General features: G+C 36.8%; 1 protein-coding gene across 1 annotated transcript in view; it reads left to right on the top strand.

Moving 5' to 3' along the window:
- LOC146785336 (kyphoscoliosis peptidase-like) overlaps positions 1 to 24,159 on the top strand; it is an 800,115-nt gene that overhangs the window by 400,528 nt on the left and 375,428 nt on the right. The window contains exon 5 of the mRNA XM_085633022.1: positions 8,076 to 8,264. Within this exon, the coding sequence (XP_085489148.1) occupies positions 8,076 to 8,264 (189 nt within the window). The remainder of the gene's footprint in view (positions 1 to 8,075; positions 8,265 to 24,159) is intronic.

Genomic DNA, 24,159 nt, shown 5'->3' with positions numbered 1-24,159 from the left:
TATAGTTTGCCTTATGCCACACTGCAAGAGTGTTTTACATTTAATCAAGAACTTTTGAAACTTGAAGAACAACAAATAGTGGAAATTGAAGGTATTGACAAAATTGAACACCAGGGAGTGACTATTTTTCTTACAGAGAAACTATAGGCTAAATTGCATTCTTTGGAGAAGTCTGTATCTAAAACTGCAGGCTTAGAAAAGACTTTACATGTATGTATAAACTGCTGGGTAATTTTACGACATCATTTGAATGTAGAAGAAGGTCTAGTAAATGGGAAAAGTTATTGATTTTATAAAATTTCAGAACAGAGATGGAATGAATTTTTGGTTATAAAATTTGATCAGATTAAAGAGGAAAGACATTTTGGGCATTGTGTTGTATGTTTTTTGCTTGTAAAAATGTGTATGTTTGCAGAAAACCATTTCCTCTGTCTTTAGCATCTGCAGTAACTATTCATAAATCTCAAGGTTTAAGTTTAGACAGTGCTTTTGTAAATATTGGAAGTACAATGTTCAAAGAGGAAATGGCATACATTGCATTGTCTTGAGTAAGAACATTGTCTGGTTTGTATTTGATAGATTTCGATGAGAAAAAGGTTATTGCTTATGTAAATTGCGTGAGAGAGTACGGACGTTTGAGAAGACTTTATACACCTGATTTAGGTGAATATCCTATATATGAGAAACGTGTAGTGTGTCCAAAACAGAAGTATTTCAAAGATGGGATTGAGGTTCAAAAAAAGAAAACAAATGAAGAGAAACTGGAAGGCGTAAAGAAAAAGAAAATGGAAACTGTTGATGACATTGAAGGATACCAGTTGGAAAATAGTTCAGGTATCAACTGTTATGCAAATGTGATTCTGAATGTTGTGTTTTATCTACAAGTTCTTCATCATGAAATCATGGGAAATTGTGAAAAAAGATTCTGTTCTTTACTACATCATGTACTTCATCAGTTAGTAACTGACAGACATAGAATTCATACTGCTTCTGGTATTTGGCATAATTTGGTATTTGTACTGGTTCCTTGACATTTACTCCTAATATACAACAAGATGCACAAGAATTTCTAATCCTTATGCTTGGAGTATTAGAACATAAAGGAATACAGATTTAATTTTTTTTTGGACTAAGTTATCGATGGGAACATAAATGTGAAGAGTGTTCATTTACTCCTGCCACTGAAATACAAACAGAACGATTCATAAACTAGATGATACCAGACTGCAAATCAGTACTTTTTAACAAATTGATAAAAACAGCTAATCTGGACTTGAGATGTTCACATTGTAGATCAGAGATGTTGTCTACATTACATATAGAAAGATTTGGAAAATATCTCATTTTAATGCTACAACATTGTAGAGCAAATGGAAGAAAATTGGAAACGAAAATGTAATTTTTTATTAGAACTCTAATATCTATTTCAGGAAGAACTTTTACAGCAGTGGCTATTATTTTCCATGATGGACCTACTACAACATCTGGACACTATACTGTATATTTTAAGTGTAATAAAGGATGGACATATTTCAATGATGCCCACTTGGGATTCAAACCTAGATTGCCTTATGAATTACCAAATCCATATTTGTTATTTTTGAAGCCAAAGTTTTGAGTACATCATTTGGCCTATTGGGAAGATGTGAACAGAAAGTAGACAGGACTGGAAAGTATCAGTATTTATAATTAGTGTTTGGAATATATTTGCACTAATTAATATTGCATTTGGAAAATTGTGTTTAAAAGGAAATACTTTATATATTTGTTGTCTATATTGAACCAGATGTATAAGAGTCCACATTTAGGGAAATGTATTTGAAATAAATAATGAAGTTAATGTAGATGAAGGAAGTAATTAAGAAAGTGTAGCTAGGAAAACACATAGCTACACATATTGATGATGATGCTGTACGCTGATTTTTTCTACAATAAATTTGACTGTTTTTTTCCCAACTGTTCAATGATGATACTACATTAAAATCCCTGTGTATGGTGAAATTAAGTGGAATCTGACAATAACAAAAAGGGAATCCCAAAATGTTATGTAATTCTAAATTTATGTTGAGTCCTGAAAAATATAATATGATAATTTCTGTAAAATATTATCATTAAATAACAGTTTTTCTTTTTCTTTTTTATAGTAGGTACTGTTGAAGTTTCAAAAGAGTTTTAATACTGTTTAGGAGAATACTATTCTAAAATAGTTCTATTGAGTAATATATCAAATTACTTAAAAGGTAATAATAAATAATATATTATGCATGATAAAGTGGAAAAATGTTTAAAGTTTAATTATTTGTTCGTTGTTGAACTTTTACACTATTTGCAAACTATCATCATGTTGATGTAATCAGCCAAATAGTCATCCTTTCACGCAAACACTACCTGTGCTATAATCTATTGTCTCTAGCACAACTCTTGCATTAATAGGATGACCTAGGCATTATCCTTGCATTCTTTCTAGCCATTCACTAATTCAATCACCCAGGCAGTATATCTGCACTTATAGAATCACTCATGCACTGCCCATGTACTCATGCAATCACTCAGGAACTATTCTTGCACTCAAGCCTTCACTAAGGCACTCCCATGCACTTATGCAATCAAGGAGGCACTACTTATACACACATCTAATCGCTCAGGTATTAACCATACACTCATGCAATCACCCAGGCACTACTCTTCCACTCAAACATTCACTCAGACACTACTCATGCACTTATGTATTCAGTCAGGCACTACCTATGCACTCATGCAATCACCCAGGCATTACCCTTACATTCATACATTTACTCATTACTGCTCATACACTCATCCAATCACTCCGGCACTACCCCTGCACTCATGGAATCATACAGAAAACTACTCATGCACTCATCCATTCTCTCAGGCAGCACCCATGCACTCATCCAATCAGGCAGGCACTTGAGTTGGATTATTCCATTCACTCAGACACTATCCATGCACTCATCTATTCACTCAAGCACTACCCATGCACTCATGCAATGACCCAAGCATTAGCATTGCACTCATACTTCTACTCAAGTATTTCCCATGCACTCATACAATCACCCAGGCACTACCACTGCACTCATGAAATCACCCAGGCACTACCCATGCACTCATGCAATCACTCAAGCACTAATCTTGCTCTCAACCATTGACTCGGGAACTATACATGCACTCATCCATTCTCTCAGGCACTACCCCTGCACTCATCCAGTGACCTAAGCATTACCCTTGTACTCATCCTTTCACTCAGGCAGTACCCATGGACTCATCCAATTACTCAGGCATTACTCATGCACTCATTCAATCACCCAGGCACTACCCTTGCACTCATCCATTCACTCAGCCACTACCGATGCACTCATGCATTCTCCCAGGCAGTGCCTTCACACTCATGCAATCACCCAGGCAGTATTTTTGCACTCCTGCAATTACCCAGGTACTACCCATGCACTCATGCAATCACTCAGGCACTACTCTTGCACTCAATTATTCACTCAGGCACTACCCATACACTCATCCATTCTCCAAGGCACTACCCATGCACTCATCCAATGACCCAAGCATTACCATTGCACTCATCCTTTCACGCAGTCACTACTCATGCACTGATCCAATCACCCAGACAGTACTGCTTCACTCATGCAATCACTCAGGCACTACTCTTGAACTCAACCATTTACTCACACACTAGCCATTCACTCATCCATTCTCTCAGGTACTACCCATGCACTCATCCAATGACCCAGACATTACTGTTGCCCTAATTCATACAACACATACAATTTTGTCTATCTTTAACAAAATAGGCGGTTCTAAAACAAACCATTTTTTCTTTTTGAACTTTTTTGTGTTTTTCTAACTCTTGTATTTCTTTGTGTTTTCAATAAAAATAAGATTAAAAAAAAAAAGCAACAAACTGTAGTAAAGTTCTGAAAACATTTTGCAATTAAAACGTCATTGCAAAAACAGCACAAAAATTAACTGCAGCAATAGATTGTTCTCCAGCACAAAGTAGTTTTTTGCACTTTCTGCAGTGCTGCTCTAAACATGCAAACTCAGGTATGAGCAATGATGTTTGTGGTGATGTAGTAGATCCCGCAGATGTACTTGTTCCTGGGACTTCATCATCCTGTGCTCTAGTCGGTGCTGTTCTCAAGTGAGACGGTTAGGATGCCTTGTTTGTAGATTCTTCATCATTGATGAAGTTCCACAGGAGTATTTCTTCTCAGAGCCCCAAGATAAAACTTTTTCGCACACAGGGCAAGTCACCTTCCTGGCATTCACTTTCTTCTTCCCAGGTGGAATGGAGAAAAAAGCCCACCCATCACTTTCCTTTCTCTTTTTTATTGGTTCTTCCAGTTCCACTTCATCTTCAAATACATCTTGTGGTGGATTTGCAGATGCTATTTTGTAGTGCTGAATAAAAACACCCAAAAAATAAATGAAAAGGGAGAGAAAACACAAGAGGTGATTTTTCTAAACATGCTTCTGGAAGAATGAAAAAATTGGGTGGAGTCCTCCAAGTAGTAGAATATAAAGCTTCTTAACTAATGAAATCCTTTCTTTTGCAGTCACATGGGAGTCGCGTACCGGGCGCATATTCACTGTGCACCGGACGCGATTCCAACAAATATGTTTAAACAATATGATATATTTATTCCAGTTAAAAATATAGTAAATTTACAAATTTGAAAGTAAATCTTTTGGTATAATATATATTATAAAGTTATATATACATATATGTGATCAAGATCGCGGAGGCGATCGAAACGCGTCTGAGGCGGACACTTGTCTGACTTAATGGAATAAATCAGCAATGAAACTTTAAACTGCTTGGCATATTTTCATTGGACAAACAGCAACGTGTGTGGTTCGAGGTCCGTACCTGTTTCTAGACTCCCCAGCTCGATTGGGAGTTCAGGACTTGTCTTCACATATATATATATATATATATATATATATATATATATATATATATATATATATATATATATATATATGTTTTTTAGAACTAAAAAATGTGCGCTGGATTCGCGAACCTATTGCGTACCTAGAAATATGTGCAAGAGGGTACGCGGGACCATTGAGGCTTCCTTAACTTCATTATAGGAACTCAAACATTCAAAATATTTATATTAATGTCACTTTTATAACTCTTTCAATAAAACACATATACGATTGATTTAAAAAAAATATATAGTATATAACATGTATTAAAAAAATGTAAATGCAAAACTTGGAAACCATGTACCCATCGTACATCCTTCGGAAAGAAACAAATATGGTGGCACAGTCCTTGGATTCACGCACCTAGCGTGACTGGTACACGATCGGTGAACGATTCTCACAGTTTAAAAAAAAATATATATAAATTTGCAAATATATATTTAAAAAGGGTTAACAAATTACTTTACCTTTATGAATGCAACAATATTTTGAAGAAGCCTTCTTAACATGTACTGTAACTTGTACACACTGCAATTCCTCAGAAATGGTTGAACATGTAGCAGCATTTCTGTTCCACTCTAAAAATGTCATCAGTGATGTCACTGACCATGTCATGAGTGATGTAATATGTGATGTCATCAGCAGTGCATTGCAGGGGTGTGAGTTATTGAGAGTGCAGCTAACTATTACAGCTGAATTTCTCTGGTTTTGTAGGACTGAAATGCCAGCCTAACTATAACGTCCGTGAAACCTGTGGGTTTTTTCAGTGAATTTATGAGGTTTTTTAATGCTCATTCCTAATGTAAAGATTAAGTGATTTGCACTGGGATTTCACCTGTCATTGCCATGAATACAAAAAAGTATGCTTTCATGTAAAAGTTGTGCTTTTCATGTAAAGCACTTAAATGCCCTTGGGTTAAGATTGTGGTACAGAAAACTGCAAGCACAATACCAATTACTCTCGGTACACATGAGTCAAATTAGCAGAAGGGTGTTAGGTGCTTTGACAGTCAATGGCAAATGTATTCCAGCGCTGGGCTGCTTATGCAACCTTACATTCTTGCTGACAGCCCACAGTTTTAACATCGGGAACTCTAGCTGTCAGGTCACATCTCCTCATTCCTGTTCAGTTAGAATGTAAGGCTTCTGCAGCAACCCAGTGCTGGAATACCTTAGCCATTGACTGTCAAAGCGCCTCCCAGACATGCTCCATCTTAAAGCTGGTATTCAGCAGCACCTGTGCTGCACAACCCATACCTCAGAGCCTGAGCCCAGCTGCCAATAGGAGTACAGGAACTCTGCTAGCACAAGAAAAGTTCTGGTACTCAAGGGGAGAATACTGAGAAGTACTGACTCTTAGTACCGGTGAATACAGCCCATTTAAAGCACTGCCAGCAGTGCCAAATAAGTTTCCATCCTAATATGCAAAAGGTCTGTTGCAGATTAACATTACAATGTGTCCTCAGCACCTCCATCTAATCTGCAGAAAAGTTTCTGGGCTGGCCAATATAATAATTGCATTGAAGGGTGAAAAGGTTTCTTCCCTAGGTAGTGTGAATCTAGGTTGACTCACTGCTGGTTATCAAGCAAGGTAAGTGCCTCCACCAGAGCCTCTCTTGACCTACAGCAAGTTCCAGACCAATGGACAATGCTTGATCTGTGACAGTGGTTGCAGGTGTTGAACATCACACATTTCAGGAAATGGGCACTTATTTTTCACCATTTGACTTTGACCCAGAGCTAGAGAGAGAAAGGCGGGAACATGCATAGTAAGAGAAAGACAGGAAACAGTGTCAAAGGGAGAGAGCAGGGATGGAATAAATGGGCAAGAGTGAGATAAAGAGACAAGAAGTGTAGGGTTATGAGACTTGAGATCCTACCAAGAATAGGCAGCCTTGGTATTTTGGTAACCCCAACATATGGAGGTTGGATACAAAGCGAAGCGTTTGACCCCCCTACACGTTCTTTCTAATACATTAATTAAGTATGGAATACAGCATTCACATATGGACTGAGGGATAACCAACCCAGACTTGTAACCTTTGCCCAACAGCCTCTTAAAATGTATAGTGTAATGAGGCATCCGTAAAGCAACAACGGAGAACAACTAGCTAAATCGCTTCAAATTGTTACTATTAACCACAGAAGAAACCGCTCCCATTGTTCAGACTTGCCTAGGGTTATTGAAGGGTGCGTTACTTTGTCCTGATCAGACTTAAATACTTTGGGGGAGATTTAACATGTTTTCACATAGCACACAGCAGCAGCCGCAAATGCTGTGCTTGGCTATGTGAAGAGGAGAGAGGAGGAGAGTGCCCAACTTATTAAAATAAAGCACTCTCCTGCCCTCCCCCTTGCGCAAGTGCTGAAATCAGCTGCTGTGCGCCACAGAGACAGCTTTATGCCAGGGTGCAAGGGTGTCTCTGTGAGTCTAACATAGGTTTTGCACTGAAAGGGAATCCTTCCAGTACAATATACTATGCTTAGACTAATTTGAAACCTTTTCCCACTTTGTATGTGTGTTGTACAGTGCAGCACACAAGCAAAGTCAGAAAAGGAAGGAGAAATCAAAGCATTTCTCCTTCCTTGCGCCTACTTTGGAAGCTATGTGCTGCTTTGCATTATTTTCCCAATATTTCCAGTGCTACACAAGTTTTGTTAGCACTAGAAAGTAAATTGGGAAAAAAGGATTTTGTGCCAATTTGCGTCACTTTTGTGATGCAAAAATGGCATACAATCTTAGTAAATCTCCCTCCTTGAGTTTTATTTCTTTTATTTATCAAGACCATCAGATATTTCCTTTAAAAAAAAGAGTTTTGTTTATATTTATGTTTAGTGAATTTTCTTTGTAGTCTTTGTATATGGAATGTTTATTACCCCTCGTAGTACATTCCAAAACTGAATGCACCTGATGTACAACCAATATGAATTACAGAATTGCCAAGGTACTGTATGCTAAAGCTGGGTAATCATGTTTGTAATATAGCCGGTATGTTTCTAATGTAGCCAGTAAAATGACTCACTCCCTTAAGCATCCATTGCCGACATGTGTGGTGCAGCACAGTAAATACCTCTGAGTAAATAAATTAATAAAATAACTTTATCCATTGCAGTATTGCTGGAGTGCAGTGTGTACAGCTTTCCGGATATGCCAAAGGTCATAATTACAAAATGGGAGACATATTTTCTGGGGATGGTAATCACGCCTGGAATGCTGTTTACCTGGACGAAAGATGGCACCTGCTAGATAGCACCTGGGGAGCAGGAACTGTCACCGACGACTGCACCCACTTTAAGTTTGAGTAAGTTACTGTCTATCTTCAGTATGCATTGCGTGTTTACAAATTATTGGGTATAAGAGCCACACCTTTGTATGTTGTGTTCATGTCTATGGCTCATGGTGCTGTAAATTAAACATCAGCAGGATATCTATGAAAAAAGTTGTGAACAAATGAAAGGGATACATTTGTCAGTATGAAACAAGATATAAGGGATAAAGTACCCCCTGCCATAAATGATAAGGATATTTAAAGTCACTGAGGAGTTCCATAACCTTATAAAGTTACGAGGCTGAAGGCCAAGTTCTTTTATAAGGTTATGAACTCCGATGTGACTTGCAATAAATATCCTTATCATGTACTTTAGGATGGTGCATTTTCCCATATAATACATTGTCACATCCTCACTTTTCCCACAAACAACTTAAAACATTGGTGCACAGTTGTTTCATATGAGTGAGCATGCTCGCACATATGAAGGATAAAAATAAAGGGGCCGATTCACAGAACATAATCCGAGACAAAATCCTAAACGTACTGCTTCTGGTATTCAAAGAAATCACATATGACTCCTAACTACGTCCGCAGTCGGGCTGGGCAACTGGGAGAAACTCAACAGTGTAGGGATGTAATTTCATTGAGAACATTTCTTTGCCATAAATGTATAAGGTCCCTCTAGATAACCTAGCACTGACATGAAGCTCAGGCTTGCACTCATGCTCATGTACTGTAGCTAGCTTCACCTCTAACATGTCTTGTGTTTTCCTCAGTCAACAATCTCTATTTAGAACGCCTTCCAAATATATATATATATATATATATTCACTGAAAAAACCATGGGTTTCACACACGTTATAGTTAGGAATTAGCATTTAAAAAACCTTAGAAATTCAATGAAATAACCAAAGGTTTCACACATGTTATAGTTAGCTGGACATTTCACTCGGAAAAAACCAATGAAATTCCCCCGTTATAGTTAGTTCAGCTAACTATAACTCGCGCGCCCGCAATGCACTACTGATGACGTCACATATTACATCACTCATGACATGGTCAGTGACATCACTCATGACATCACTGATGACATCTCAAATGACATCACTGATGACATCATCCAGTGAATGTGTGTTTTTCTGAAAATTAAATATGTTTTATATATGTATATCTCAAGGTCGATGGAAGAATAAATGAGTATATAAGTGTCTAAATTGATGATTTGTTTCTGAAAAATTGATTGTATAACTGACTGATTAAGTGTATCTTTTTGAATACATGGCTTAGTGAGTAATGTTTAAATGTGTAAATACCTGTATCAGTCTCTCACTTTGTATATAAGTGGCTGCATGGGTTGGTGAGTAGCTACATGAGTGTCTATATAGGTTAATAGTTGTTTTTTTTGAGTATCAGTATGAGTGTCTGAGTGTCTTCATGGTGCGGTGGGGGGTATTACGTAGTGCATAGATGCATGAATGAGTGACTCACTGTTTGTATGTGTTGAAGACCGCATGTGTGCAGGACTGTATGGGTGGATGAGTGTGTGCATGGGTGTGTTAGTGAGTGAATGACTGTCTCAATAGTGTCTTCATAAGTAACTACATATGTTTTAAACTAGTATATGTGAGTATTGGTGTTTATAAGTGAGTATATGTGAGAGTGAGAGATTGGTAGACTTCCTGTATGAATAAGTATGTGTTTCTATAAGTGATTGTTTAAAAGACTAAGTATGTGTAAGTTTCTGTAAAAGTAAGTGTGGTGGTGTGTGTATAACTGTATATGCAAGTAAATGGATGTTTGATTCTTTATTAGCATGAGTGACTATGTGTGAGTAACTCTATGGATGAGTGGCATTGTGTTACAGGATGTTTAGGTGTATGAGTACATATGATGTGTGAGTACATGTATGAGTGACTGTATAGGATTGTTGGTGGATGAGTGGATGTGTATGTGGATCTTAGAATTACTGAATAGGTTGTTGTAACTGTTATTGGTATGTCCATTTTTTTGAAAATTTTAGTCTCTATTTTTGAATGTTTGTATCAAAGGTTATATTAGGGTGAGAGGAGGTCTACCACTCTGTCACGAGGATAATGTCATCAGTGATGTCATTTGAGATGTCATCAGTGATGTCATGAGTGATGTCACTGACCATGTCATGAGTGATGTAATATGTGACGTCATCAGTAGTGCATTGCGGGCGCGCGAGTTATAGTTAGCTGAACTAACTATAACGGGGGAATTTCATTGGTTTTTTCCGAGTGAAATGTCCAGCTAACTATAACATGTGTGAAACCTTTGGTTATTTCATTAAATTTCTAAGGTTTTTTAAATGCTAATTCCTAACTATAACGTGTGTGAAACCCATGGTTTTTTCAGTGAATTTCAAAGGTTTTTTAAATGCTAATTCCTAACTATAACGTGTGTGAAACCCATGGTTTTTTCAGTGAATTTGCAAGGTTTTTTAAATGCTAATTTTTTTTTTTTTCTTCTTTTTTTTTTTACATATTTTTATTTTAATTTTCTATCCTTTTTTAAAGACTATGGTTAAATTTTTAAAATTCTACAATATGTTTTTATTTTACATTTTTTATAAAATAAACAGGTAAAATTTATTAGCAATACATTTTTTCCTTTTTTTAAATTTTTTTTAGTGCGCGTACGGTAAGCTTACGGTTAGCGTACGGTTTACGCAATGTCCGTAATTTATCTACGCTGTTTGCGTATAGTTACGCAATTTGCGTAGCCGCGCGTACTCCGCGTGGGGCGCGTACGCGTGTACGCTACACGCGCACGTTACGCGGAAGTGTCGGGGAGTGACTGTTATGCGCATGCGCGCGAGCGCGTGTCTTTTTTACGCGCATGCGTACTTTTGCCGTAAGCGTTCCGTAAGCGCACCGTAAGCGTACGGTTGGTCATGTGATCATGAAACACAACTTTTGATTGGTTGAAACTACTTTCAGTTCTAGAACTCTCCTACACCACACCCATTCCCCTCATTTCTGCTTGTGATCCCTTAGGAGAAGGAGCTGGGTTGTCTTTGTGATACGATGGCAGAACAGCAGAGCTCTTCTGAGAGTGAGGCTAGCAGCACTACCTTGAGGCAGAGAGCGAGGAAACAAAAGACCTCTTACGTATGGGAGTATTTTACTTTTCCAGAAGGCCAGCAAAAGGTAAATGCACCCTTAGTGACTTGCAAGCTGTGTAAGCGTGTACTTTCAAGAGGGAATCCTGACAGGAAGTATTCCTTTGGGAATCACACCATGATGAGACACCTTAAGGATGTACACAGAAGGACACATGCTCGACTTACTGAAGGTAACCCTTCAGTAAATCAACCAAGCACATCCACAGCAGCTCAGCCTGGACCATTATCTGCAGGGCCGAGTCCTTCTTCTGCAGGTCAGGTGAGCCCTTCATCTGTGGGGGGAGCATCTCCTTTTTCTGGTCCTCTGGAAATTAACCCTCGGTTTACGAGGGTTGAAGTACGGTGCGCCACTTGTCACGATCTAATTACTTATAGGGAGACCAGTATTTCCCTAGTGAACTGTAAAATAGATCAGCACACTTGTCGTACCGTCTAATATTCCCAATCTTTCTTTCCTCTGTCCCTGCATGAACACAACGGCTCTTTTAAGAGCCAACCTTACCTTTCATCTATTTTTTATATATTTTTTTAAAAACTTTTTTTTTTTTTTTTTTTACCGTACGCGTACGGTACGCGTAATTTTTTTTTTTTTTTTTAAAAACACTAAAAATCAATTATCATTTTACAAGGTCCTTGAGAGACTACAATTAAAAACTGAAAATGTGATTGTAGAGAAGTGGAAAAAAGGGACCATGACATTATTGACTTACCATACCCACTCAAAAAAAGATTTATTCATTTAATTTTTTTTTTAATTGCTTTAAAAATGGTTCTAGTTTTCGAAAATTTTCTATCTCAATCTGAAAAAAAAGAAAAAAGTATTAATATTTAATAAAACATTTTATAATACAGTACACATATTTACATATTTTTCAAAAAATATTTTTGCCTTTTTTTTGCTGTTTTCAGAAAATATTGCATTTCACTATAAATTGTGAAAGCAATTGCATTCATCATTTAACAGCAGGCAAAAAAAAAATTAACAATCTCAAAGATTGTTTTAAAAAAGCCCACAATTTCTTTTTGCATAAACATAACTTTATAGAAATGCATAATATTCTTAAAAAATATCATCTAATATCAATACTTATTTCTTTAAAATACCGTCTGATATTTTAGTTTCAGAAGTATAATCACAATAATATATCTCAAATAACTCCACAATACATCTGGTTCCATTTCCTTTAGGCCAAATAGTAATTTTAAAATTCTTTTTTTGTTTAATTTCCAATGGTAATCCAATAAAAATCTAAAGTTTAAATTGTACAGATGTCACCGATTCTCTGTAACATTTTGGTTTCCGAAAGATTAATTAATAATTAAATAAGTCCACAATAGAATTGTTTACTTTTCCGCATGGCCAAATAGTAATTTTAAAAATCTTTTTTGAAAAAATTTCCAATGGCAATCCAATAACATTCCAAAATTTAAATTGTGCAGATGTTACCGATTTTTTCAAAATTTTTGGTTTTCCAAAGTTTCCTTAAAAAATGGAAAAATTCCACATTACAATTGGTTACCTTTCCATTAGGGCAAATGATAATTTGTTAAATCTTTTTATTTGTAAATTCCAAATGGTAATCCAATAAAATGGTAAAATTGTTTTGTCCAGATGTTGCCAAATCTCTCTAAAATTTAGGTTTCAGGAAGATTAGATAGGAATTTGCTAAATCAAAAGGCAAACGTTGCTTAAAAATCAATTGGGAATCATTACACAGTGTCCAGCCTTTTTCACATTTAAGATAAACTGTGTAATGACCAGAAGTTACAGTAGGTCCATCATGGAAAATTATTGCCACTGTTACAAAAGTTTTTCCTGAAATTGATAATTGCTGTCCTGTAAACTTCTTTATTAAAGTATCCAATTTTGAACCATCAGCTCTACATCGTTGCATCATTAAAATTACATACTGTCTGTATTCCTTTAAAATTAATGTTGAAAACATGTCAGATTTACACTCACCGCATTGCATGCTATGATTAGCATCTTTAACTAATTTAGCAAAAGTGACTGTTTTACTCTCTGGCAATGTTAAATAAATAAACCTTTCAGAATCAACATTAGAGCCACATATATTATAACAGTTTTCACAACTATGTTCCCATTTATAAGAGAGACCAAATAAATTTTCAATGGGAACCCCTTCTTCTTCCAGTACCTGAAGAAAATAAATCAAGAATTCCTGTGCGTCTTGCTGTACATTTTGAGAAAACTGTGTTCGTCCTGAACATACATCTAAAACTTTTCTAATTTCAGTAGCACTTTCTATTTGAGTTTTATCATTACTCAGCTTTTCAAAAAGGAGACTCAGCACAGAACAGAATCTTTTTTCCTGATTTACTATTATCTGCTCTTGCAAACTTTCCAGATAAAATGCAACATTCAGCACTACATTAGCGTAGCAGTTGACACCAGAGCTATTTTCAAAATAACATCCTACAACCTGTTCTTCATTTTCCTTATTCTTTTTGCTTGCAATTACATCACTCCTCTTTTTTTTCCTCCTCTCTACATCTTCATTACAGATATTCTCATTTCTCCTTTTACGAGAAACTACACGTTTCTCCAACACAGGATACTGACCTAAATGAGAAGCATAGCTTCTTCTTAATCTATTATACTCCTTTACACAATTTGTATCAGCACTAACTTTTGAATCATCAAAGTCTATCATGAATAAACCTGATAATGTTTTCACTCATGACAAAGCAACATATGCCATACCTTCTTTGAACACAGTTGAACCAATGTTCACAAATGCACAATCTACAGTCAATCCTTGAGACTTGTGAATAGTTACAGCATATGCTAGCGAAAACGGAAACTGCTTCCTACGTACATATAAGTCTTTCACAAGCATGAAACAAACTGAACAACGACAAATGTCTTTAACTTCTTCTATCTGATCAAATTTTATTTTTAAACATTCAATTCCATCTTTTTTCTGATAATTAATAAAACCCACAACTCTTCCCATAGCTCCATTAACTAAACCTTTTTCAACATCCAAATTTCTCCTTAAAAATACTCTACAGTTCATGCAAACATATAGATTTTTTTCTAATCCAGCTGTTTTGGAAATGTTCTTCTCTAGTGAATCCAATTTATTTTTCAGTGTGCCTGTTAATGTGACAGTAATTCTTCCATCCTCAATTTTGTCCACTGCTTCCAATTTCCTGATATCTTCCTTTTCCAATTTCAAAAGCTCCTCATTGAATATTGAGCATTCACGTAGAGTTGGCATTAAGCAGATGACACTTTTGTTTTCTGCAATGTTCTTGTATATCTTCTCTGCAACTATTTCTTCCTTTGGAAATAAATCATGTAGCAGCCGACTCTGTAATGCTTTTTTGCCAGCTTCTGTGAGTAGTCCAATCCTGATATCTTTCAGAATACTTCCATATTCTTCATCGTTTGCTTGCCTCATATTAGTTGTAAGTTCCTTGTACTCAAAGAAGGACCAAATATTTGTATTACCGATGCTTCCCAATGACTTCTTCGTGTCTTCATGTGTCACAGTATTAAACACTGGTTGTCCTTTAACTGGAGTAAGTTGCAAAAGATCTCCAAAAACTATGACGTGTTTTCCTCCAAATAACACGTCATAGTCTGTCTTCAGAATTTGCTGCATTCTTAAATGCACAAAGGCAAGCATTAAGTTTGATACCATGCTCACCTCATCAATAATGAGAACTTGCATCTTCTTCAATACTCTTGAAACTTCCAAGCATGCTTCTCCAGTTAGCTTGTTGTATTGTATTTTGTTCTCATGCTCCACTGGTAACATTAGCAAACGATGTAAAGTGATTCCTTTTATGTTATATGCTGCTAACCCAGTTGGAGCAGTAACCACACAAGACAAAGTAGAATCCGTTTTTTGCTGTAGGTAGCTTCTGATGACTTTTATTAGGAAACTTTTTCCAGTTCCAGCTTGTCCGCTTACATACATCCTGATTGGATGAAATGATGTGCATGAGCACTCTTTTTTTTCATGTAGAAATCCGTGATCAATTTTTTTTCTGATCTCTTCATAAATTTGTTGCTGCTCTTCGTTCAGTTGTCTTTCCAAATTTTGTAAGTCTATAAATTCTCCTTGAGCTTGATTCATAGCCGTTTCCACTTCATGCATGGCTATTGATGCTTCATTTTCAACGATTGGTTGTCCTAGGGGATCTTGACTGAGTGTTCCTGAACTTTGGCTGTCCTGAGAACTGTCTCTAGCTATTTCTGCTGCAATTGTAGTTTCCTGTTCAATTTCTTCATTTAACATTTGCAGATAAGTTGTGAATGTATTGCATTGTATGCTGTCTTTGCAAGCATTAAAAGAATCTTCATAGCTTTGAAATTCTCCCAGTAGTTCATCCTCTGTACGCCATGGTTTAAACAGCTGTAAAAGAGCCAAGTAGTAAAATTCCTTTTTGTCAGTAGTGTCGCAACTCAGCTTCCGGTGATTTATCAAACTTCCTTTTGTTTGCTTCACCAAACATCCTTCCTCACCAATGACTTTATATTTTCCATTGTTGATGTCTTCTGCGGCTTTCCGTGAATAAATGTAGTTCTGCAGCACTTCATAGAGACACATGTTCTCCAGATGATGACTTCTCTTGGGATAATATGTGTCCAACATGTTTGATTTCAAAATATCTGTACTTTCTGGGTCATTCTTGGCCAAATATTCAATTTCTCCAACAGATTTCAGTATCCGATTTCTCATTGCTGCAAGGCCTAAACTTGCCCAAATTACTCTTCTTGATTTCGAGTAGAGACTTGCAGAAGATAACCTATCTGAACATTCGTAGGATCCAATTTCTCGATGCGATAACATCTTCAAACTGAAACTGTACAGCTTCTTACTGACAGTTTTCTCGTGAGAAATCTCTTCCCACATTTCCTTCAATTCTGTTTTTTCTGATTTCGTAATGTAAGACGTTACATATCGAGCAACAGCAATGGAATTGTCAGCTACATACTGTATATCCATGTTAGCGTTCCACATGGATAAAATCACTGGGTTGTAGTCATTTATATTTTTTGATTCTTCTTTTCTTTTAAGGTTGTAGGTATTCTTAGGTGATTTTCTTGTGATAGTATGTCTCACAGATGACATAAAACTGTTAACTCTTCCATTTGAAAGAACAGGTCTAGGAAATCCAAATCGACATTTAGTGTAGTATTTATCTTTGCTCTTGTATTTCCGTCGACAGTATTTTCCACACCGATGACTTTGGAAACGTAAAACTTGCTCCTTTAACTTTTTCTCTTCTGTGCTTTTTGGTATAGCACATGTTGCATATTCTTCAATGTAAGATAACACTGCTTCATCAGTATCTGTTCCAAACTTTGGGGCATCCTTGATCCACAACAGCATATGAATATGAGGAGCACCTCTTGCCTGGTACTCTTTTCTCCAAAAGAAATCCACTACTTCTCCTAGAGGTGGATTTTTTTTATTGCAGATGAAGGACATCATAGCCTCAAATCTATGATTGAAATATCTGCAAACATTAACCGGATCCAATGAGCACAGTTCTCCTGCTGTCTTGTATTCGATGTTTTTAATGTTTGAATTTGCCTCTCGTAGAAAATCCAGTAAATCATCCCAAGCGTACTCCGCACAGCTTAGGGTAAGGAACCATGTTGGTGTTCCTAAATTCCGTAACATGCATTTTAATTCACCATGGCGTCGGTACCAATATTCATTTGTCCCACGCTGACAAGCCATCAGATTGATCAGTTGTGTTTCCAAATGATCATCTCGGTGCTGCACTTTCTCCATAAAATCCTTAGCAGACACATTTTGTAAATGTACTCCACTTTTTAAAATGTGATTTACTGCATAAGACAGTGCAGACAAGTCGCTTTCAAATAAAAGATGGAACAAATAAGGAATACTTTGTCGAAATCTGGGATCTTCAGCATATAGTCTTGTAGTCCGATACTCAGAAGCTGGAATCTGTTCCGGACGTTCATCGTATCGTCCTCCTTTTCCTTTAGGAAACAGCTGGGGAAACATCGAGCTTCCAAGCTCTCCTCCCATACACTCACGGGAGTTCCTTTTGCTTTCTTCATCTGAAATAGATCAATATTGTCTCCCATAACTTCTTTTGAATGAAGAGGATGTATGCTAAAATGTTCATAAATTTCTTCTTCCTTTGACTTGTCCACTTTTTCAATTTGTCCAGTTGGTGTTTCTGTGTCTTCTTGTAAATCTTCTTCTTCTTCTTCTTCTATATAAATTGATTCATACCATTTGTTATTCCTTTTCAAATACACATTTGCTCTTTGTACTTTCCGTACATCTACCAGCTCCTGCCAAATCTTCTTATTCTTTGTAGGTACACCATTAACCAGAATAATTAATGGTTCAGTTTCCAAAGTATCCGCATCAATAGTTTCCATATTTTTTTTCAAATTCAAGGGCAAATACACCACTCTACCTTTTAAACCTCTCAGTAAATCTGAAGGAGGTAATTTACCAGTTTTGGGCTCCATACGTACTATGGTCTGGAACGGATGAACACATTGAATGAGTATAGACTCATATGTATTTAATTCAGAAAGTTCAGCAGGAATAGCATCCAATTCTAAATTATTATGTACAGCTCTGGTCGGCATTCTATTTTCCTCTAACTTGTTGTAGCAGTATTTACAAATACGCTGATCTTCACCCAATTCAAAACAATTTTCAAGAAATATATATGTGGCAAAATCCATCCACTTATAATTATCTTCATTTTCACTCTTTCTGTAGAGATCAACATTCCTAGTTTGTTTTCTATAATGAGTTCTGCGGCAACAAATACAAGTAACATTTGGTCTTTCATTAGAGACTATTGCAAATTTTGTTATGTGATCATTAAATGTCTTACTTACACAAGGTTCTACATTCTCTTCCACTTCTGCCTCATTTACTGTGTCCTTCTCTGCACTGTTTTGTTCAGGACCAAAGTAACAAAACTGAATTTCATCAACAACCTTCTCTACATCTGATACCGTTCCTCGGAACAGAGCCCTATTCAATTCATTTAACTGTATTGCTGGACTTTTGGCAAAATACAACCGTCTCACAAACTTTCTCATTTCAGTATGATGAACAGCCAGCATCCTAAAATGATGGAAAACACTATTGCACACTTTTCTAGATAGACAAGCAAGAGAATGACCCTGCAAACCAGTATTCTCTCTCACTTTGCATGGATCCAGACTTTGAAGCACCTTAATCTTTTGTTTTACACTTTTTTTACTATATTCTCTTAGAAACTCTCGAAATCTGTCAATAGATTCCTGACGCACAGTGCAAATACTACTACAATTCCAAGTGTACACTGGGGCTTTAGGACGTCTCCCCATAGCCTCATCCGCCATCACTTGTACCTCATCTCTTGGAACCATTATCTCCTTCTCCATTATGCAACCATTTTTTACTTCGTATGAACGACCTCTGGTGTCAACTGCATGCAGCAAACTATTACTTTGAAAATAGCTTTCTTCATTAAAAAAAGGTTCACTACTTGAACTATGCATCCACTTTCCTAAAAACACTTTACAAAAGTTTGTTCTGTTCACTACTCTTTTGCTTTTGCTTTGTGATTTCAGTACATTAACCATTTTATCTAATGTACGCATCCTATTCAAAATTAATATGAATAGTTTCCTTTTTAATTCTAATGCTTTTGCTGCAATGGCTTCAATTTCTTTTTTTCTCTTGTAATATTTAGCCTTTTGCTTATATTTCTTTATATCCTTTATCAAATTGGACATAACTCTTCTCTGAAACATTTTTCTACGTATCTCTTTAAATGCTGTTTTTCTGTTTATGTTAAACTTTTCAATTGCAGAAGGTATATTTGCATTAACTAAATCCTCAATTTTTTGCTGTTCTGTAGGTTTTGTTACATTTTTCCGAGAACAGACATTTTGTACATTTTTGTTTGTTTTGAATATTTTGTTTAGGAATTGTTTTTTTTGCTTACCAGAAGATTTTTTCTTTTTCCCAACATCAGCATCTTCTACTAACTTTGGTCCTCCAGTTGTCTTCAAATATAGTTTTTTTTTTAGCGTTTTTTGAACTCGAGATTTTGTAGGCATCTTAAATTTTGTTCACTGTTCTTCAGCAATACCTGAAAAAAACTAAAAAAAAAATCCTTTATTGTATTTAAATATATTACTACATTTCTTTTCACAATAGTCACAAAACGAAATTTCTTTGCCATTTTGAATGCACACAAACTGCTCTTTTTTTAAATTTATTTAAATGCACATGTCCAAGCTGTTTTTTTTTTTCAGACCACCACCGTGTGTATTCTCTGTGACTGCCTACACTCCAGCAGGGGCAACCAGCCTTAGTGATGCTGAATGTATTTGCATTACAGACTTAAACCTGAAAACCCCACTCGCTTCTAATTACTGTGCATGACTATACATGGCAAGCACATGGGTGTGTGCTAAGCCTCTGCTTCTTCCCCCAAAAATTCGCTCCTCTTTTCCATCTACTGCAACTGTGAAATCACCAGAGCAAGACGCAATAAATTTCTGCCTATAATTCTTCTATGCACACAGAGTCATGTTTTCACATTAGTGCCAAAACGAAATTTCTTTGCCAATTTGAAAGCACACTTACTGCTCTTTTTTTTTCGGGCCAAGTGAAAATCTCTTTTTACACTTTGAAATCACTTTTACAGACTGACACATTCTGAAACCTTTTTTTTAAATTTATTTAAATGCACATGTCCAAGCTGTTTTTTTTTTTCAGACCACCACCGTGTGTATTCTCTGTGACTGCCTACACTCCAGCAGGGGCAACCAGCCTTAGTGATGCTGAATGTATTTGCATTACAGACTTAAACCTGAAAACCCCACTCGCTTCTAATTACTGTGCATGACTATACATGGCAAGCACATGGGTGTGTGCTAAGCCTCTGCTTCTTCCCCCAAAAATTCGCTCCTCTTTTCCATCTACTGCAACTGTGAAATCACCAGAGCAAGACGCAATAAATTTCTGCCTATAATTCTTCTATGCACACAGAGTCATGTTTTCACATTAGTCCCAAAACGAAATTTCTTTGCCAATTTGAAAGCACACTTACTGCTCTTTTTTTTTTGGGCCAAGTGAAAATCTCTTTTTACACTTTGAACTCACTTTTACAGACTGACACATTCTGAAACCTTTTTTTTAAATTTATTTAAATGCACATGTCCAAGCGTTTTTTTTTTTTCAGACCACCACCGTGTGTATTCTCTGTGACTGCCTACACTCCAGCAGGGGCAACCAGCCTTAGTGATGCTGAATGTATTTGCATTACAGACTTAAACCTGAAAACCCCACTCGCTTCTAATTACTGTGCATGACTATACATGGCAAGCACATGGGTGTGTGCTAAGCCTCTGCTTCTTCCCCCAAAAATTCGCTCCTCTTTTCCATCTACTGCAACTGTGAAATCACCAGAGCAAGACGCAATAAATTTCTGCCTATAATTCTTCTATGCACACAGAGTCATGTTTTCACATTAGTCCCAAAACGAAATTTCTTTGCCAATTTGAAAGCACACTTACTGCTCTTTTTTTTTTGGGCCAAGTGAAAATCTCTTTTTACACTTTGAACTCACTTTTACAGACTGACACATTCTGAAACCTTTTTTTTAAATTTATTTAAATGCACATGTCCAAGCTGTTTTTTTTTTCAGACCACCACCGTGTGTATTCTCTGTGACTGCCTACACTCCAGCAGGGGCAACCAGCCTTAGTGATGCTGAATGTATTTGCATTACAGACTTAAACCTGAAAACCCCACTCGCTTCTAATTACTGTGCATGACTATACATGGCAAGCACATGGGTGTGTGCTAAGCCTCTGCTTCTTCCCCCAAAAATTCGCTCCTCTTTTCCATCTACTGCAACTGTGAAATCACCAGAGCAAGACGCAATAAATTTCTGCCTATAATTCTTCTATGCACACAGAGTCATGTTTTCACATTAGTCCCAAAACGAAATTTCTTTGCCAATTTGAAAGCACACTTACTGCTCTTTTTTTTTTGGGCCAAGTGAAAATCTCTTTTTACACTTTGAACTCACTTTTACAGACTGACACATTCTGAAACCTTTTTTTTAAATTTATTTAAATGCACATGTCCAAGCTGTTTTTTTTTCAGACCACCACCGTGTGTATTCTCTGTGACTGCCTACACTCCAGCAGGGGCAACCAGCGTTAGTGATGCTGAATGTATTTGCATTACAGACTTAAACCTGAAAACCCCACTCGCTTCTAATTACTGTGCATGACTATACATGGCAAGCACATGGGTGTGTGCTAAGCCTCTGCTTCTTCCCCCAAAAATTCGCTCCTCTTTTCCATCTACTGCAACTGTGAAATCACCAGAGCAAGACGCAATAAATTTCTACCTATAATTCTTCTATGCACACAGAGTCATGTTTTCACATTAGTGCCAAAACGAAATTTCTTTGCCAATTTGAAAGCACACTTACTGCTCTTTTTTTTTTGGGCCAAGTGAAAATCTCTTTTTACACTTTGAAATCACTTTTACAGACTGACACATTCTGAAACCTTTTTTTTAAATTTATTTAAATGCACATGTCCAAGCTGTTTTTTTTTCAGACCACCACCGTGTGTATTCTCTGTGACTGCCTACACTCCAGCAGGGGCAACCAGCCTTAGTGATGCTGAATGTATTTGCATTACAGACTTAAACCTGAAAACCCCACTCGCTTCTAATTACTGTGCATGACTATACATGGCAAGCACATGGGTGTGTGCTAAGCCTCTGCTTCTTCCCCCAAAAATTCGCTCCTCTTTTCCATCTACTGCAACTGTGAAATCACCAGAGCAAGACGCAATAAATTTCTGCCTATAATTCTTCTATGCACACAGAGTCATGTTTTCACATTAGTGCCAAAACGAAATTTCTTTGCCAATTTGAAAGCACACTTACTGCTCTTTTTTTTTTTGGGCCAAGTGAAAATCTCTTTTTACACTTTGAAATCACTTTTACAGACTGACACATTCTGAAACCTTTTTTTTAAATTTATTTAAATGCACATGTCCAAGCTGTTTTTTTTTCAGACCACCACCGTGTGTATTCTCTGTGACTGCCTACACTCCAGCAGGGGCAACCAGCCTTAGTGATGCTGAATGTATTTGCATTACAGACTTAAACCTGAAAACCTCACTCGCTTCTAATTACTGTGCATGACTATACATGGCAAGCACATGGGTGTGTGCTAAGCCTCTGCTTCTTCCCCCAAAAATTCGCTCCTCTTTTCCATCTACTGCAACTGTGAAATCACCAGAGCAAGACGCAATAAATTTCTGCCTATAATTCTTCTATGCACACAGAGTCATGTTTTCACATTAGTCCCAAAACGAAATTTCTTTGCCAATTTGAAAGCACACTTACTGCTCTTTTTTTTTTGGGCCAAGTGAAAATCTCTTTTTACACTTTGAAATCACTTTTACAGACTGACACATTCTGAAACCTTTTTTTTAAATTTATTTAAATGCACATGTCCAAGCTGTTTTTTTTTCAGACCACCACCGTGTTTATTCTCTGTGACTGCCTACACTCCAGCAGGGGCAACCAGCCTTAGTGATGCTGAATGTATTTGCATTACAGACTTAAACCTGAAAACCCCACTCGCTTCTAATTACTGTGCATGACTATACATGGCAAGCACATGGGTGTGTGCTAAGCCTCTGCTTCTTCCCCCAAAAATTCGCTCCTCTTTTCCATCTACTGCAACTGTGAAATCACCAGAGCAAGACGCAATAAATTTCTGCCTATAATTCTTCTATGCACACAGAGTCATGTTTTCACATTAGTCCCAAAACGAAATTTCTTTGCCAATTTGAAAGCACACTTACTGCTCTTTTTTTTTTGGGCCAAGTGAAAATCTCTTTTACAGACTGACACATTATGAATCCACCATGTGTAACTACAACAAAAACAATTCCCATTTCTATTATTCATTTCTTAAGTTACCACATACATCCCCTCTCAAACTGTAAACTCACCTTTAAAATTAGTTAGTTGTGAAAGAAATGTGACACTCAAACAGCAAATTATCAGAGCCAGGATCTCTGTTGTGTTCACCTCTCTCCTCTCAGCAGAACCAGATAATGGCAAACTTTCCCTCTATTTTTCCACACATATACATGTAAGTTTCAAATCTCAGTGCTTCCCCCTTTTTTTCAAATGTAATGACACATTTCTATTGGTTGAAAACCAACCCTTTTCCAAAAGTACCCTGCCCCCAACTTGACTTCTGCCTAGTACCCTTCCCCCAACTTGACTTCTGCCTGCTACCATAGCAACAGCTCATGGAACACTGCTGTGTGCAGTTAGGTCAGAAGTTCGACACACAATGTTTCAATTCCACAGAGCAAGAGTGCTTGACTTTTCAATCCTAACAGCAAATCCATAGTACTGTTCTTTGGTTACACATTTTTTTGTACCAATACAAAACATGCTTCTATTAATTTTCACATACAGCCTAGTTTTTTTTCTAGAATGGTATGAAACAGCCAATCAGTTCTTTTTGTTTTGTAAAAAATATGTATGCCTCCATTTCCAAACTGTCTTTCTTTTCATATTGCCATTCTACTGAAAGACACCTCCTGAGTGCATCCAGTTCTCCTTTGAAGATGTTCACAGTGTGGATTGTAGGGCACAGCTATGTCTTCTGGAGTGAAAAGTTTGCAGAGAAAACAGATATGGTGAGAGACCTTGCTTTGCCAAATGTAGACATTAAATGGATTGGTCAGAG

Source organism: Triturus cristatus, chromosome 11, assembly GCF_964204655.1.
Source record: "Triturus cristatus chromosome 11, aTriCri1.1, whole genome shotgun sequence".
Lineage (NCBI taxonomy): Eukaryota > Metazoa > Chordata > Amphibia > Caudata > Salamandridae > Triturus > Triturus cristatus.
The sequence above is the reverse complement of the archived record's forward strand: the minus strand, read 5'-3'. Positions and strand labels throughout refer to the sequence as shown.